The sequence below is a fragment of the Bos taurus genome, chromosome 12 (assembly GCF_002263795.3).
Source record: "Bos taurus isolate L1 Dominette 01449 registration number 42190680 breed Hereford chromosome 12, ARS-UCD2.0, whole genome shotgun sequence".
Classification (NCBI taxonomy): Eukaryota; Metazoa; Chordata; class Mammalia; order Artiodactyla; family Bovidae; genus Bos; species Bos taurus.
The window spans coordinates 12,739,619-12,753,312 of NC_037339.1; the positions used below are offsets into that span (position 1 = coordinate 12,739,619).

Genomic DNA, 13,694 nt, shown 5'->3' on the forward strand with positions numbered 1-13,694 from the left:
GGTCTCACAGAGTCGAACACGACTAAAGTGATGCAGCAGCAGCAGTGTTTATGAGGATGTGATGAGTAGAGTCTGAGAGTCTCATTTCTGACTCAGTTGGGACCATGGAATGATACTTATATTTGGGGTGCATTCATCTGGGATGGTCTGAAGTAGGACCTTGGATGAAAAAGTGTGAGTGTCCTGCTGGTTCTGGAGGCCACGGTGCTTGGGATGGCTTCTCAGACTTGCTGTATCGCCCTCCTGTGGAAAAGATGTGCAGTTCAGGAAATCTGTCCTATTTCTGAACAGAGGGATGGGAAGCATTGACTTCTTTGCCTTTGAGGCCTAAGGATGAGTGGCCCTACTGCAGCTTGGATCCTCCTGCACTTTTTTTTTTTCTTCCTGGTGGAGGAAGAGCCTGGTGTTGAGGTCCCCAGACCATATTCCAGCTGCCCAGTGGCCCTCTGGAGGTGTTCTAGAAAAAGATGATGTGAACACCTTGATTTCCTGAGGATTCAGGCCAGTCTTGAAAGGTAGCTAGTGTGGATTTCTGATTCTACAGGGTTCACCCAAGGACCCACTCTAACCAAAGGGTTGTCAGCTCTGATGGATCCATGGAATTTACTTTAAGTGTAAGTTCCATGGACTGATTTCTCTTGGCTGACAGGCAGCAAAGAACTTCTCCCTGGCTGCAGAAACTTCTCCTAACCCCATTCTGAGACTCCTCGGCTCTGTTTTGCCTTGTTGGAATTCTAGCAGATGACAACCTTGATTTATCACAAGTATTTACAAAATCCTCTGGTGGAAAACTTTGGATTTTCCACAGTATAACAGCTTTTTTCTCCACTAGATGAGACCTTTTCCAGTTGGATAATGGGTATCCACATAAATATAAATATTTGATTAATGGGGTTTATCGTGGATTTATCATGTCACAATTTTTAAAGAAGGGCTTCCCTGGTGGCTCAGTGGCAAAAAAATCAGCCTGCCAATGCAGAAGACATAGGTTTGATCCCTGAGTTGGGAAGATCCGTGGAGAAGAAAATGTCAACCTACTCTAGTATTCTTGCCTGGGAAATCTCGTGGACAGGAACTGGGTGGGCTACAGTCCATGGGGCCATAAAACAGTTGAACATGACTTAGCAACTAAACAGCAACAACAACAATTTCTAAAGACCTAGTAAAATACAATAAAAGACCTGAAATATTCAAAGCATTGGACACATTTAGGAGACTTCTAGAAACTTCCACTACTCCAAAAACAGGGGCATGAAGATCAGTTGTCACATTTCAAGTGTGAGAAGGGGCTAAAGGAGAATTCTGGTTTCTCAGAAGACATTTTAACCATTCTTTGGTCTTTACAAAAGACTGCATGAAGTTGTGAACCTGGGGAGGGCCATGCCAAGGATGTTTTCTCTGTGAACTTCTCTAGGGGAAGCTTTTCATTCATGTGAAATTGGGAGGCATTTAGGCTGTTGGAGGAGGAGAGAATCAATGGTGATGAGAATAGAGTTTAAGAGTTTGATTTTTTAGTCAAAGTTGCTGTGACCCAAATTTTCAGCTCCTTCTATATACCTCTCTCTGTGAATTAAAAGAGAAGGTGGGGCTATGTGAAATCTGGATATTCTCTTCCTATACTTGTTTTTTGCTTTCTTGATTCAGCTGCCTTTGGCTGATTCTCTTCCTTCGACCTTTATGCTCTGTAGGCTGAATCCTATTACTTCTTTAGGTTATTAGGCTCAGTAGCTGGTGGCTCAATGGTAAAGAATCTGTCTGCAATGTAGAAGGCTCAGGTTTGATCTGTGGGTTGGGAAGATCCCCCAAAGAAGGGAAGGGCAACCCACTGCAGTATTCTTGCCAGGAAAGTCCCATGGACAGAGGAGCCTGGAGGGCTACAGTCCTGGGTTGCAAAAAAGTCGAGTCCTGGACTCGACTGAAGTGACTGAGCACACAAGCCCAACAAAATCATTCTTGATCCTTCTGGAAGGAAGTAATCTCTTTCCTTTGAATTCCCTTTGCAGCATCCGCACCTTTCTTATCAGGGCCCGTGCCTTGCTTCCTGTCTGAACATATATCATGCTTACCCTTTGTGTGCTGTAGGCTCCTTGAAAAAGTGAGATTGTGTCTTTGTCCCCTCTCAGGTGCCCAGCAGACAACACAGGGACATATTAATGTACTTGTACTTTCCTTTTAGAAAATAAATCTTGAGAGGTCGTTCTCCCACTGGAACAATGACCGTCTCAGTATGTCTTTCTGCAACCTCTCAGAATTGTGAAGATTTGCTTCTCGTTGCAGGAGTAAGTTTCAAATTACTTGCTTCTCCTTTGCTTAGGTTCCCACAAAGTGACTCTGTCCTGCTGGTACCATGACCGAGGTTGGGCCAAGATCTCCAACATGACCTTCAGCAATGGGAAACTGATAGTTAACCAAGACGGCTTCTATTACCTGTACGCCAACATCTGCTTTCGACATCATGAGACTTCGGGAAACCTCAGTGCGAATTATCTTCAGCTGATGGTATATGTCACCAAAACCAGCATCAAAATCCCCAGTTCTCACACTCTGATGAAAGGAGGAAGCACCAAGTACTGGTTGGGGAATTCTGAATTCCATTTTTACTCCATAAACGTGGGAGGATTTTTTAAGCTACGGTCTGGCGAGAAAATAAGCATTGAGGTCTCCAACCCTTCACTACTGGATCCAGATCAAGATGCAACATACTTTGGGGCTTTTAAAGTTCGAGATATAGATTGAGCCCCATGTCGGGGAGAGTTTTCCCGTGTTTCCTAGGATGTATAGAAAACTCCCAAAGCAAGTCAAGAAAGATGTATATAGGTATGTGAAACTACTCAGAGCTATGACCCAAAGGGTACAAGAAGACCCTACCCATGCCTTTGACTCTGTAAGGAGCAAATATATTTACAGCCAATGGGAGATGTTGGACTCAAGGTGTATAAAAATCTAAGGGTTTTCTTACATAATGGTTCATAAATTTTGTAATGAGTTCCTAGAATTAAAGCAGATTGGAGGAGTTATGGCTGTCTTTGAGAAAAACTGCCTTTGGGCAATGGGAGGGGTTAATTCTCTGGCTCTATAATCTGTTGGTTATATACCACCATGCAGTTGAAGTGGAGAGGGTGTCTTTTAATTGCAAAATGATGACCATCTGAAGGGTTAAATTCTTTTGAATTGTTACATCTTGCTGGAACCTGCAAATAAATACTTTTTCTAATGAGGAGAGAAGAATATATGTATTTTTATATAATATCTAAAGTTATATTTCAGATGTAATGTTTCCTGTGCAAAGTATTGTAAATTATATTTGTGCTATAGTATTTGATTCAAAATATTTAAAACTGTCTTGCTGTTGACATATTTAATGTTTTAAATGTACAGACATATTTAACTGGTGCACTTTGTAAATCCCCTGGGGGAGAACTTGTGGCTAAGGGGAAGAAATGTTGTTTGTTAATATCAACTGTATTATATTTCTCCATTCTTTTTAACTTAATAGATTTTTCAGACTTGTCAAGTCTGTGCAAAAAAATTAAAGTGGATGCCTTGAATAATAAGCAGAATGTTGGCCACCAGGTGCCTTTCAAATTTAGGAGCTAATTGACTTTAGAAAGCTGACATTGCCAAAAAAGACACATAATGGGCTACTGGGCTGTCAAGAGTATTTATATAATTATTAAACAGGTGTTTTTTTCCTACAAGTGCTGCAAATTGTAAATTTTTTTAATGAAAAAGTTATCAGTGGCTTATGGCAAAGAAATTCCATTTTTAATTTAGTGGAAGTTATTTTATACTATACAATAAAAACATTGCCTTTGAATGTTATTTTTTTGGTATGAAAATAAATTTATAGGAAAACCTGCCTTGTCAGTTTGTGCTTATCTTTTATGTCTGTCTTGCTCTGTGATCCTTTCTCTTCAATATGGTAATGTGGCTTCTATCTTTCCAAAAGTTATTTCTCCCAGTAGGGGGAAATGCAGATTTAATTAAAATTAGGAACAGATTCAGTTAAATTAATGAACCTCAGAATTTGAAAAATAATTTACGAGGGATTTGTATGCAAGACTGTAGCCAGAACATAGAGACTTTACCACTCAGAAAAGAAAAAAAAAATTGTTATGCTTATACTGTGAGAAAAAAATAGTGCTTTGCACAAGTTCATAAGGCCCCATAGAACAATCATTTGACCTGGAGGAACCCCTGAACATTGTATCCTTCAGCAGGAAGGATACACTAACAGGGATGTGTAGAAGAAGCACTAACCGTGCTTGTTAACACTGTGAACAGGACAGGATGTTAACTAACAGGACAGATGCTTGTCCTCGTGGAAATTTATGTGAGGGAGCCATCAATCCCGTGTTGGTTACTCCACATGAGACAGAAGAAAATGAACGCTTGGGAAGACAAGGGAAGCTATAATTCAAGGCACTTGCCATTTGTGGATAAATGTGTCTTGATGGTTGTAACAGGATAGAAGGAGAAAAGAAGTATTAATAGCAGAGGTTACAAAGAAAAAAATTGTAATTTTTTTGATGGTGGGACATTGATAGCAGGACTTAACCATTGACCAAAATACACCTATTGTTTTCCAACTGTCAGTAAGTCTGAGGTAGATTGGTACAGTCCCTTGGCCTGCAAGGAGATCAGTCAGTCCTAAAGGAAATCAATTCCTGAATATTCATTGGAAGGACTGATGCTGAAGCTGAAGCTCCACCACCTGCTGGAGCTTGGCCACCTGATGCAAAGAGTTGACTCACTAGAAAAGACCCTGATGCTGGGAAAGATTGAAGGCAGGAGGAGAAGGGGATGACAGAGAATGAGATGGTTGCATGGCATCACCAACTCAATGGACATGAGTTTGAGCAAGCTCCAGGAGATGGTGAAGGACAGGGAAGCCTGGCGTGCTGCAGTCCATGGGGTCGCAAAGAGTTGGACACAACAGAACAACAAGACTGGTACAAAATGCCACTTCAGTGTTACATATCCCAATTGCTGGTCCTAATTATTCTTCATTTAATAAAATATTAACTTTGAGGGGCAGTTGGAGAATTTCTTTTTTCTCCACTGACACACAATCTTGTCATGTAGAGAGCTTTATTAGCTTCTTGGCTTGTAGAATATGATTCTATTTTTCCAAAGATGAGTAACATTCATTCAATCATTTGCAGCACCAACTATGTGCTAGGAATTTTACCAAGCACTGCGGGTACCATGGGCTTCCCAGGTGGCACTAGTGGTAAAGAACCTGCCTGCCAATGCAGGAGATGTAGGAGACACAGGTTCTATCCCTGGATTGGGAAGATCCCCTGGAGAAGGGCATGGCAATCCACTCCAGTATTCTTCCATGGAGAATCACATGGACAGAGGAGCCTGGTGGGCTACAGTCCATAGGGTTGCACAGAGTTGGACATGACGGAAGTGACTTAGCATGCATGCATGCATGATCTTGGATATTATTCTTGCCCTGAAGGAATCTTCATTTCACTGGAGAGCCACCCTAGTAAGAGTGTGGTGAGTTCCAGGGCTTGGACATCTACAGAATGCTGTAGGAATAGCAAGGAGCCCATTGGACCCAATCTTAGGGATCACAGAAGTTCTGGAAAGGAAATCAAACTGGATGGGAGGGGGGCTGCACAACTCCAAAAGTGGATATAGGCTACCCATCCCCACTTTTAACTTAGAGGTAAGTAACTTGCAGTCTCTCAAAGGTGAATCTAGTAAGAAGACAGATGGTGGCACCTGCCAGACTGGAGAACTAACGTGGTGGATGATGTGCAATGCTGAGAGAGATCGAGAGATCCTCTGGAGGAGACCTTGGAAATTGAGCCGGACCGTAATGTGAATTTCATGTATGTTGACAACCCGATAGGTAAGAGACTTTTAGAGCTTCACTGGAATAAATCTGTGACAATGTAATGTTGGCTTATGCCTTGAAGGTGGCAACTGATATGCTGGAAGCAAGTGGATATGCTAGGAGGTCCGGAAAAGGCTTGTTCTCTTCTCTAGTGATGCTCAAGGCTTTCCAGGATCTGAATGTGAAGTGAAAAGTGAAGGTTAGTCTCGGTCGTGTCTGACTCTTTCTGACCCCAAGGACTGTAGCCCACCAGGCTCCTCTGTCCATGGAATACTCCAGGCCAGAATATTGGAGTGGGTTGCCATTCCCTTCTCCAGGGGATCTTCCCGATCCAGGGATCGAACCCAGGTCTCCTACATTGCAGGCAGATTCTTTACCATCTGAGCCACCAGGGAAGCCCCAGTTTTCCCGCTCACATGCTACTTTTTACTCCTCCTGCCTTTTCTTCTCATTGCACCCCCTTTTCCTTTTCCACTCTTAGCGTGTTAATCCTTTCCTTTCTTCTTTCCCCCTGATCCCTGGCTCTGGGCCTCAGTTCAGTTCAGTCACTCAGTCGTGTCCAACTCTTTGCAACCACATGAATCACAGCACGCCAGGCCTCCCGGAGTTCACTCAGACTCACATCCATCGAGTCAGTGATGCCATCCAGCCATCTCATCCTCTGTCGTCCCCTTCTCCTCCTGCCCCAAATCCCTCCCAGCATCAGAGTCTTTTCCAATGAGTCAACTCTTCGCATGAGGTGGTCAAAGTACTGGAGTTTCAGCTTCAGCATCATTCCTTCCAAAGAAATCCCAGGGCTGATCTCCTTCAGAATGGACTGGTTGGATCTCCTTGCAGTCCAAGGGACTCTCCAGAGTCTTCTCCAACACCACAGTTCAAAAGCATCAATTCGGGAAGGCGCCAAGATGGCGGAGGAGTAGGACGGGGAAAACACTTTCTCCCCCACAAATTCATCAAAAGAGCATTTAAACATTGAGTAAATTCCATAAAACAACTTCTGAATGCCGGCAGAGGACATCAGGCACCCAGAAAAGCAACCCAACTCTTCGAAAGGAGGTAGGAAAAAATATTAAAGACAATAAAAGAGACAAAAGAGGGAGGGACGGAGTTCCGTCCCGGGAAGGGAGTCTTAGAAGTTTCCAAACACCAGGAAACCTTCTCACTGCTGAATCCGTGCCGAGCTTTGGAAGCACAGAGGGTAACATAACAGGGAGAAAAAATAAATAAACAATTAAAAACTCGCAGATTGCGAGCCCTACGGTAACTCCCCCAGCGGAGAAACAGTGCAGATGCCTGCATCCGCCATTAGCAAGCAGGGGCTGGGCAGGGAGGCGCGGCGCAGGCTGCATCGCTGAGAGTAAGAATCTGGCCTGAATACCCTGAGCACTATCTGAGCGAAATAATTTGGGCTAGCAAACCAGACTGTGGGATATCTACCATGCGAAAAGCCAGCCCTAACCTAAGACACCGCCAGCCTGCGCACGGAACAAAGGACTAAACAGAGATAGCCGGCTGCAGACCTTCCCCCTCCGGTGACAGGCAGCCAGAGCCGGAAGGGGGCAATCGCAGCTCCAGAGAGACATTATCTATAAAACTGGCTTCTTTGCTAACTAAAACTTATTGGGGGTCTGGACAGTCAACATCTGCCTGAGAAGGTGCGCCGGTTTTACACCCAGATAACCAAGTGGCGGGGAGGCGATAAGTCGCAGCATTGGCGCTCGCCAAACACCTCATCACCTGAGCTGCTCGGACCTGGGAAGAGCACAAAACGCAGGCCCAACTGAGTCTGCGCCTCTGAGGACTACCTGAGTGCCTGAACCTGAGCAGCTTGGACCTGGGAGGTGCATGCAACCCAGGCCCAGCCTCGGATTGTTCCCGGCGGAACAACCTAGAGCCCGAGCAGTGTGGGCAGGGAGGCTACACGCGCCGTGAGCGGGGGCAGACCCAGTGTGGCTGAGGCACTGCGAGCGCATGCCAGTGTCATTTGTTTGCAGCATCCCTCCCTCCCTCCCCACAGCGCGACTGAACAAAGAGAAGAAATACAGCTCCACCCACCAGAACACCGACACAAGCTTCCCTAACCAGGAAACCTTGACAAGCCACCTGTACAAACCCACACACAGCGAGGAAACGCCACAATAAAGAGAACTCCACAAACTGCCAGAATACAGAAAGGACTCCCAAACTCAGCAATTTAAACAAGATGAAGAGACAGAGGAATACTCAGCAGATAAAGGAACAGGATAAATGCCCACCAAACCAAACAAAAGAGGAAGAGATAGGCAATCTACCTGATAAAGAATTCCAAATAATGATAGTGAAATTGATCCAAAATCTTGAAATTAAAATGGAATCACAGATAAATAGCCTGGAGACAAGGATTGAGAAGATGCAAGAAAGGTTTAACAAGGACCTAGAAGAAATAAAAAAGAGTCAATATATAATGAATAATGCAATAAATGAAATTAAAAACACTCTGGAGGCAACAAATAGTAGAATAACAGAGGCAGAAGATAGGATTAGTGAATTAGAAGATAGAATGGTAGAAATAAATGAATCAGAGAGGATAAAAGAAAAACGAATTAAAAGAAATGAGGACAATCTCAGAGACCTCCAGGACAATATTAAACGCTACAACATTCGAATCATAGGGGTTCCAGAAGAAGAAGACAAAAAGAAAGACCACGAGAAAATACTTGAGGAGATAATAGTTGAAAACTTCCCTAAAATGGGGAAGGAAATAATCACCCAAGTCCAAGAAACCCAGAGAGTCCCAAACAGGATAAACCCAAGGAGAAACACCCCAAGACACATATTAATCAAATTAACAAAGATCAAACACAAAGAACAAATATTAAAAGCAGCAAGGGAAAAACAACAAATAACACACAAGGGAATTCCCATAAGGATAACAGCTGATCTTTCAATAGAAACTCTCCAAGCCAGGAGGGAATGGCAAGACATACTTAAAATGATGAAAGAAAATAACCTACAGCCCAGATTATTGTACCCAGCAAGGATCTCATTTAAGTATGAAGGAGAAATCAAAAGCTTTTCAGACAAGCAAAAGCTGAGAGAATTCTGCACCACCAAACCAGCTCTCCAACAAATACTAAAGGATATTCTCTAGACAGGAAACACAAAAATGGTGTATAAACTCGAACCCAAAACAATAAAGTAAATGGCAACAGGATCATACTTATCAGTAATTACCTTAAACGTAAATGGGTTGAATGCCCCAACCAAAAGACAAAGACTGGCTGAATGGATACAAAAACAAGACCCCTACATATGTTGTCTACAAGAGACCCACCTCAAAACAGGGGACACATACAGACTGAAAGTGAAGGGCTGGAAAAAGATTTTCCATGCAAATAGGGACCAAAAGAAAGCAGGAGTAGCAATACTTATATCAGATAAAATAGACTTTAAAACAAAGGCTGTGAAAAGAGACAAAGATGGTCACTACATAATGATCAAAGGATCAATCCAAGAAGAAGATATAACAATTATAAATATATATGCACCCAACATGGGAGCACCGCAGTATGTAAGACAAATGCTAATAAGTATGAAAGGAGAAATTAACGATAACACAATAAAAGTGGGAGACTTTAATACCCCACTCACACCTATGGATAGATCAACTAAACAGAAAATTAACAAGGAAACACAAACTTTAAACGATACAATAGACCAGTTAGACCTAATTGATAGCTATAGGACATTTCATCCCAAAACAATGAATTTCACCTTTTTCTCAAGCGCACATGGAAAAAAAAAAAAAAAAAAACAGCTTACTTGAAAAAAAAAAAGCATTTCAATGAAATAGCAATAAATAGAAATTATGATTCCTCTTTCTATGAAATGTCAAACATTAGAAAAAAAAATAAAATAAAATTGTATGTGTGAAAGCAAAAAAAAAAAAAAACAAAAGCATCAATTCTTCAGGGCTCAGCTTTCTTCACAGTCCAACTCTCACATCCATACATGACCACTGGAAAAAACATAGCCTTGACTAAAAGGACCTTTGTTGGCAAAGTAATGTCTCTGCTTTTGAATATGCTATCTAGGTTGGTCATAACTTTCCTTCCAAGGAGTAAGCCTCTTTTAATTTCATGGCTGCAGTCACCATCTGCAGTGATTTTGGAGCCCAAAAAAATTAAATCTGACACTGTTTCCACTGTTTCCCCATCTATTTCCCATGAAGTGATGGGACTGGATGCCATGATCTTCGTTTTCTGAATGTTGAGTTTTAACATTAACTCTTAAATTAAATGGCCTCAGAGGGCCATTTAATTCTCCCAGGGCCCTTGGGGAACTGAAGGCTGCTGCACTTATTTGCGATGGACCATGTGGGCACTCAGCACAGCACGGTGAATGTTGAGGAGTGACTCAGTATGTCAGGAAAGCAACACATAGTGGATGCTATGGAACCATTTGCTCATTTTAACTACTGCATTTCAATTTTCTTCCCAACACCTGCCAAATGTGAAGCAAGGGAAGCATGCCAAATTTGAAGTTATTTGTCTTCCTGAGTCAGTTTTCACAGCTATCCCAGGTCCATGCATCCTTGTGTCTTCCCTGAAACACTGTATGTGCAGCCATTCTTGTCTAGCCAATTTTCTTTCCTCCTGCTTCGTTTTGTCTCATTCATCTCCATCAGGCCATGCTAGAGAACTTTCCAGGGAAGATCCATTTCCCCAGTGACTTGGGGGGAACCTAAGCACCTCATGCTCCATCTTCTCTGTGTGTTTAATTATTGATGTGACTAGAGATGGTGCATACGTGCTCAGTCATGTCTGACTCTTTGCACCCTATGGGCTGTAGCCCACCAGGCTCCTCTGTCCGTGGGATTTCCCAGGCAAGAATACTGGAGTGTGTTGCCATTTCCTCCTCCAGGGGATCTTTCCTGACCCAGGGATCGAACCTGAGTATCCTGCATTGGCAGGCAGATTCTTTACCACTGAGCCACCTGGGAAGCCAGGCTGGAGATAGTGGCCTGGGGTTATACATACGCATTTCAGGGACTCAACTTTGACTCAACCTGCAGTTCCGTGTTTGCCTGTGGAGTCACTGGGGGCTCTCCAAGAATGTTCTGATTTCCTATTTGGCTTTGTTGATAGATCCTCTAGCTTCCTTGCAATGAAATTGAAATATGTTCCCTAGTAGTTGCATTTATAAATGCTAATTAGTTATTGATTCACATTATGATGATTTAACCCTGTGTCACTTTGTATAATAAAAAATTTCTACACAGTGAGTGTTAGGTGTTAACTATAAAACAGAAATCTATCCTTTTGATGAATAATACTTTTATGATACTGCTGCTCTCCAAGTCTTATAATTTAAAAATTCTATTTCCTAATCATCTACCCTCACCTTCCTTCACCTTTGTTGATCAATTTTTTTTCCTGTTCTCACTGCACCTTGACCAGCGCTCTGGCTACTTGCAGTGACAAGCACTTTGATATGATCAGATGTGGACCATTCACATCATTATTCACGTGCTACTGGCTTTCCATATCTATAGAAAAATCCTATAGAATCTTCTGTTTTGAAACTTCAAAGAGGTCTCCCTTGCTGCTGGCAAAGGAACAAGCTAGAAGTTACTTACTCCACTGGTAGCATCCAGAGCTAAGATATTGGGGATCATGACCGATTTCAGACCTCATGCGAAGAGTTGACTCATTGGAAAAGACTCTGATGCTGGGAGGGATTGGGGGCAGGAGGAGAAGGGGACGACAGAGGATGAGATGGCTGGATGGCATCACTGACTCGATGGACGTGAGTCTGGGTCAACTCCGGGAGTTGGTGATGGACAGGGAGGCCTGGCGTGCTGCAATTCATGGGGTCGCAAAGAGTCGGACACGACTGAGCGACTGAACTGAACTGAAGTTCTCCTGATATAAAATAATAGATATTTCAGTCTCCCTTCTCAGGGTCTTAAAATCATGAAATGTCATTCTGTTGGGCAAAATCCATTTTCTTCCTTTTCCTGTGGATTCTGAAGAAGCTTCATTTCCTCAAAAGACTGATCTCAACAATCCCAGGTTGGAATGAAAGCACCTCCCAAGACATGAAGATATTTTGGAAGAAGAATCGCAGATGTGGGCATCAGCCAGACTCAAGTTTGGAATCTGAGCTCTGTTGCCTAGTAGCTAGCTCTGAAAAGGCTAGCCACAAGTTGAATTTCAGTTTCCCTCCTTGTAAAGCAGGAATCTCCCTGTGTTGAAGAGTTGTCAGGATTAGCAATGTATGCTGTGTGCTCAGTCACTTAGTCATGTCTGACTCTTTGTGACCCCACTGTCAACCACCAGGCTCCTCTAGCCATGGAATTTTCCAGATAAGAATACTGGAGTGGGCTGCCATTTCCTACTCTAGGAGCAATGGAGGAGCTCAAGTAGTAGCCACCACTTTTATCCTCTCATCCCACTTACTATATCTTGAGTCGCAGGTCAGGACACAGTCTTAGTTCTCTCTAGCTGCCCAGGCACAGCCTGTCTTGAGCAGAGCACTGTGCTCTGCATCGTGGGAGACAGCAGTGGAGAGATGGTGTTAATCTCCAGGGCAGCAGGGTGGTCACGTGGCTGATGGCAGGAAGGGCAGAAGGGGTGAGAGCTCAGAACCATACCCTATGGTCACCCTTTGGTAAGTTACCTGTGAATCTTTGGTAAGTTTCTAGCATCCTCATGAGTTCCGTTTTATTGCATTTCCAGTAGGAACCAGTGTAAGGACAGCGTTTGCCTGAACACTGTGAGATACAGAACAGAGCAGCCTGCAGAAGCAGGAGAGGAGGGAAATGCAGGCCACAGCTGGAACCTCAGGGTGGAAGTGCTGGTACTTTGAGGCAGGGTCCTTGAACCTTCTCTGGGTGGGGAAACCTGTCCTGAGGACATCTGATCAGGTTGAAGAAAGAGTATTCAGATTTAGAAGGAAAGCATCCTGACGCTAATAAGTAAAAGGAGAAAAGTTCACACACAACTCTAGAGGAAGCACAAATACTAAATAAATGCGTCTTACCAAAAATGTCCAAATGAGGAAGTACATCATGAAATAGGCAAGGGACATCTAGAGGGGTTTATTCAAGTCCCAGGGCTTCCCAGGGGGTGCAGTGGTAAAGAATCCGCCTGCCAATGCAGGAGAAGCAGGAGACGTGAGCTTGATCCCTGGGTCAGGAAGACCCCCTGGAGGAGGAAATGGCAACCCACTCCAGTATTCTTGTCTGGGAAATCCCATGGACAGAGGAGCCTGGCGGGCTACAGTCCAGTGGGTCACAAAGAGTCCGACAAGCACTGAGCATGAACATATTCAACCTACCAAATATTTCAAATCCCAAATCCCAACCATTAACTGGACCAGATGCTCTGGTATCCTCCTTTCAAGGGCAATGGCGTCCGGGGCGGGACTGGGAAGAGGCTGGGACTGGGGAAACTGTAACTATAGGAGTGACCCAAATTTCCCAGATCTGTGACTTGCATGGAGGCAGATCCCCGAGGGGACAGACAAATATGAGACTGTTGCTGTGTTATGAAGATGGGGTTATGGATGTTTTCTTCTTTTCAAAACTTCCCTGACTGTTCTTACACTACCACTGAACTCGATAATAAAGAGCATTAAAGCTGATCTTTTCAATAGAGAAACAGCACTGAAGCTTTCGGCACTAAATGAGTCTAGAGCCCCATGACGCAGGCCTGTGTGCTTTTTTGTTTTTTTTTAATTGAAGAACAGTTAATTTGCAATGTTGTGTTAATTTCAAGTGTACAGCAAAGTACCTCCATTCCTTTTCAGCTTCTTTTCTGTTATAGGTCATTACAAGATATTGAGTATATACAGTAGGTAT

The 13,694-nt window shown here is 43.3% G+C and overlaps 1 protein-coding gene across 1 annotated transcript in view; it reads left to right on the forward strand.

Annotated features, from left to right (window-relative positions):
* The window catches only part of TNFSF11 (TNF superfamily member 11), a 41,224-nt gene extending 38,488 nt beyond the window's left edge, over positions 1–2,736 (forward strand). The window contains exon 5 of the mRNA NM_001205770.3: positions 2,315–2,736. Coding sequence (NP_001192699.1) covers positions 2,315–2,736 — 422 coding nt within the window. The remainder of the gene's footprint in view (positions 1–2,314) is intronic.
* Positions 2,737–13,694: the final 10,958 nt, after the last annotated feature.